The sequence below is a fragment of the Lactuca serriola genome, chromosome 8 (assembly GCF_051521515.1).
Source record: "Lactuca serriola cultivar US96UC23 chromosome 8, Lser_US96UC23_V15, whole genome shotgun sequence".
Classification (NCBI taxonomy): Eukaryota; Viridiplantae; Streptophyta; class Magnoliopsida; order Asterales; family Asteraceae; genus Lactuca; species Lactuca serriola.
The window spans coordinates 53,319,411-53,324,198 of NC_136415.1; the positions used below are offsets into that span (position 1 = coordinate 53,319,411).

At 35.2% G+C, this 4,788-nt stretch overlaps 1 protein-coding gene across 1 annotated transcript; it reads right to left on the reverse strand.

The window, feature by feature from the left end:
- Positions 1–2,705: 2,705 nt before the first annotated feature.
- Positions 2,706–4,547, reverse strand: TCP12 (TCP domain protein 12). Its single transcript, XM_079017357.1, has one exon. The coding sequence runs from the start codon at positions 4,147–4,149 to the stop codon at positions 2,947–2,949; it is 1,203 nt and encodes a 400-aa protein (XP_078873483.1). The 5' UTR covers positions 4,150–4,547; the 3' UTR covers positions 2,706–2,946.
- Between the last annotated feature and the right edge of the window lie 241 nt (positions 4,548–4,788).

Below are 4,788 nucleotides of genomic sequence, written 5' to 3' on the forward strand. Positions count from 1 at the left end.
GAGGGTTGGACCCGGTGGAAATAAGAGCCCACACAAAACCAAGAAGTGGAGTCCATGGGGTTGTATTGTGAGCTTGCTCCTGTTGATGCTACTGTTTAGGAAATTAGTTGTTTTGTTGTCGATAACCACCACCACCGTCACACCCATTACTGCAATGTGAGTACCTTCCTATGTTACTGTTGGAACCACCACAGGATGCAACAATTTAGAGAAGGGTCGGAGAGGAGGCATTGTCTGAGTGATGAGGCTGAATAGGTCGGTGTTGGTTGATGCGTTGTTCTTCAACCTCAAGTATGGAACAAACATCTGGTAAAGATGGCGTTCTTTAGATGTGTTGGCTCAAAGTAGCAATGAAGTCATACTTAAAAACCAATCCATTAATCGTGTAGATCATAAGAGATTTCTCTGAGACAGAAGCTTCAAGGTTCAACAATGAATCTGCAAGGGTTTTAATATGTGTACAATAAGCAACAACGGATTAATCACTTATTGAGATATTGCGAATTTCATTATTAAGCTAGAATGCCTTGGACTCCTTGTTAGATCGGAACAATTGTTCGAAAGTACATGAGCAAAAGTGTTTTGCTTGAGAACAGTGTTGAGAAGTATTTGGGACAACGTACCATAGATGCAAGATTTAATCCTGTGGTCTATGCATGACCATTCGACATCAGTGAGGGTCGTTGGAGTCTTGACAGAAGATGTTAAGTGTGCATCGACACCATAACCTGCACAATGGATTAAGAATAATTCCCGCTAGGAATCATAGTTATGTCGTTCCAAGTATAGGATCAGTAGAACTGTGGTGCGGATGTTGGTGATACCAAACGTTTTATGCGGAACATGAGAAATAGAGGGAAAAGAATGAGAGATAAGGTTGCAACACTGTGAAGGAGAAGAAAAAGGTAGGGTATGGCGTAAGGTTTAGAGAAAGAAGAGGCTCGATACCATGTAATTGGGTAAAATTCCCATGAAGAGATTTCTCATTAAACAACCAAATAAATACAATACGTATACAAGGAAATCAAAATACAGGGCCTTGAGTCGACCTAACCTATGGGCTAACAACTAAATACATAAACATATAAACATATAGAATACATATGCATTACCAAATACAAAATATCAGCAACTAAGTGACGAATGCTTTCCGTCTTGCAATTAAAACACAAGACATTTCTACAAGAACAAATAACCCATAGAAAGCTCTTATAAGCGACTAAAACTTGACCACCTAGAATGGAGAGAAGTTGGGATTCTCGGAACCAATAATAAGATCTTCAATGGAGTTGACACTCACCAAAGGTTAGTACATAACTACATATGCATTTGTCATCTATTTATTGTGTTTGCATAAAAAAGATTATTATGCTTAAAACGAAAACCTAGGTACAAAAGCAAACCATATTAGTAAATTATATATATATATATATATATATATATATATATATATATATATATATATATATATATATATATATATATATATATATATATAATTAATATACACTAGGAACACCACATGACACATGACTCTAATTAATCCGTTCAAAATAAAGAGAGTAGCGAAACTATAAGATTGCTTAATAAATTTGAAATGTTAATCAGACAAGTTCAATATACCCTTTGCTTCATTTTCTGGTAATATGATATACATGGTTCTTTCAAATTCTACTGTTGTCAGCTAAGCCTTTTGTTGCAAATTTATTTTATTAAGGGAGTTAGCAGAGTCAGGAGTTCTTGCCATTACACATGCATGACAATCTGTTGAGGACAATGAGAGCAGAAGAAAAATTGGTATGACTGTATGAGATACTATCAGGTACCAAGATAACATTTTTAAGAGACATGTAGGCTGATTAAATGCCCAAAGGCTAGCTTAATGTTCAGATTGATGATTTTCCGCAAATCTTTTATGTTGACCACCATAACACCCTTTGAAAAAAAAATTGTTGTCATAACTGTCAATTAATCAAATTTCCCATTAATGGATACTTATATAGTTATATATGATCACTGCACCATGCAAGTTGACAAAACTAATTAATACATGATGGAGAAGAAAATTAATTACCAGTAAATTGAGCAAAAGTATATTGGTAGAAGTCATATGTCACGAACCAACCCTTAATCTAATTGATGGTTTTTTTCCCAGTATGATAAGTTTGACTTTAGTCAGGTATATATAAATGTTTTTTCCCAGTAAGGACCTGGCTAGTCGACATCAAAAGGGTAGCTTTCCACTGGTTTATTGATTGGTTGGATTGGTGTATTAATCCTAAAATTTGTTTGCTTGAACGTTTTGTACTTAATTCCTAGCGTCTTGTTGTTAAAAAAACTATGGTATATATAATTTTCTTTAGATGATATTACTCTTATATATTGATTGAGGTCAATTCACCCTTTTCGGACATAAGTAATGATGTATTGTGCTTGATGATGATCACATCACTCAACATATCATGTGCAATGGTCTATTTCTGCTGTTACATGTGCATGTGTATCTGATATATAGACACTTTTTAACATTTGTTGTACCAATTTTTTTTCTACTTATAAATCATTAAAATTCTAATGTCTTAGAAGTAACAAACAACAAAGAAAATTATGACCGGAAATAGTTACCATACATTTCAATATAGAGTACTACAACACTATTTATAAAATTGAGACAGGTCTACAATTGATGATGTTTAAAATATATATGAAAAAAAAAACGAAATGGAAATATAAGACGACTTAAATACAATCCAGTTTGTATTATATTCCACACACAAACACAATAAATTAACTATACTGATACATGGTTGATCTGTTTTGACAAATATTGGTCGATAGATTTGGACTAAAGAATCCCAAATGAGTTAAATCAAACACAAAACTAAGAAACCCAGATGAGGGATGATTGGGTGAGCATTGTGATGTTGCTACTTCAGGGGAATTTGCTTACTTGCCTTGGTTTTGAGTTTGGAAATGGTGGAAATTGTTGGTGGTTGACATAAAAAATGAGCTAGGGTTTTGTTCATAATTAATATGAGCACCTGTCAAAGAATCAGTTCTTGACACAATTGCTTGGTTGTAGGACTCAGGTATAATGTTGTCAGCATCGTATTCTCCAGGAACTCCTATGAATCCGAAGCTGGAATTTAACCAACCTGCAGGAGGGTTGTGGTTCATCAATGTGGTACAATAAGCAGGTGCGCTCACAATGCTCCCTGAATAACTTTTTAATATATCATCATTGATATTGGCCAATTGCAGTTCTCGAAGCAAGTGATGCGTACTCGAAAAATCGGAGGGACTCAATGACTGTTGTTGGATGGGTTCAGATGCAATAGACGTGTACCCTAGTTTATCTATATTTTGATTATCAGAGCTTACCATGTACCCTAACCCTAATTTGTGAATTTCGTCATTAGGGTTTCGTTCAAACAAAAACTTTGATTTCTCAAGTTCCTTGATCATCAGTCTCTCTCTTGTTCTCTGCCTTGCTCTTGCTCTCGCTTGGTCCCTCGTATCCTTAGAAGAAGTATTATTTTGAATTCGCTTCCTTTCCTTGTTCTTGATCTCCACCTCCTGATAGTTCTTCGGTTTGTTGGTAGCAACTTTGATCTCGTTGCTGAATCCCATTTCACACTCACGCCAATCGATTCTGTCGATAACTTGATCAGTCATGCTTTGGTTGGTATGTTTTGAATCAAAGTTGTCTGCGACTTCTTTGATAGCTTTATTGGACTTGCAAAAAAGCCATTCAATGGTCTTGCTGGCTTTGTCAAACCCTAATAAGTCTTGAAGATCAAAGAACTTTCGGGCAATATGAAGTGACAACCTCATTCTCCTGTCTCTAAGACCTTGCGCTGTATGTATCTTGCTGTGTCTGTCTTTCTTACCAACATTTCTTTTCTTTAGACGTTTCGATGATTCGGAAGGCGTAGGTTCAGTGATGTTGAAGCATTGGTGTTGATGGGTATGGTTGTTTGCGAGTATTGGAATAGTATCGATATCATCAAAAAAAGGTGAAGGGAATCCCAAAAAGAAAGGAGGCTCTTCTTGATGACTTGAATTAGGAATCTCATGACCATCATCCTTATTTGGATCAATAATAAGATTAAGATACTCATGTTTTCTAGAAGAACCCACATGCTCCATATCCCTGCCGGGAGTGGGGGAGGCTACTAGTGTATGCTATTTATAGCAATGACTAGATGTGAATCAGTTATTTTTTGGATGAAGAACTTCAAGAATAGTAGACATGTTAAGTGATAGTGATGCTGTAATCGCACAAGGGTGGTGGAAAAGATGGGGATGGTGGTGGTCGTGATGAAGGTGAAGAAGAAGAAAAAGTTGGGCAGAAAGGTTGTGAAGAAGCACTCGATGCTTTTGTACAGATGCATTGTTTTATCGCTTGGACCATATGTGAGTGATGAGAGAGAAAAGAAAAAACATGGTAGCACTTCACGTGGTACGTAGCAGAGTAGCTACATTTGGGTTTCCTGACCTAGAGAGAGAGATAGAGAATGAGATAGAGACGAGGGATTAGTATCCTTCCTCTCTTTCAAGACATTGAACGTTTATATTTAAAAGTTATTCGGGTTCTATATTCATTTCAAAATATCTACTTTTTCCACAATATTTTTAAAATTTGCATTGGATGTTGTCCCTACTCATTTATGAATTAAAAAGGTTATAATTCAACATTCAATAAAATATATATATATATATATATATATATATATATATATATATATATATATATATATATATATATATATATATATATATATATAT

Coding starts and splice junctions, on each gene's coding strand:
- TCP12 (XM_079017357.1), bottom strand. CDS start 4,149: ATGGAGCATGTGGGTTCTTCTAGAAAACATGAGTATCTTAATCTTATT.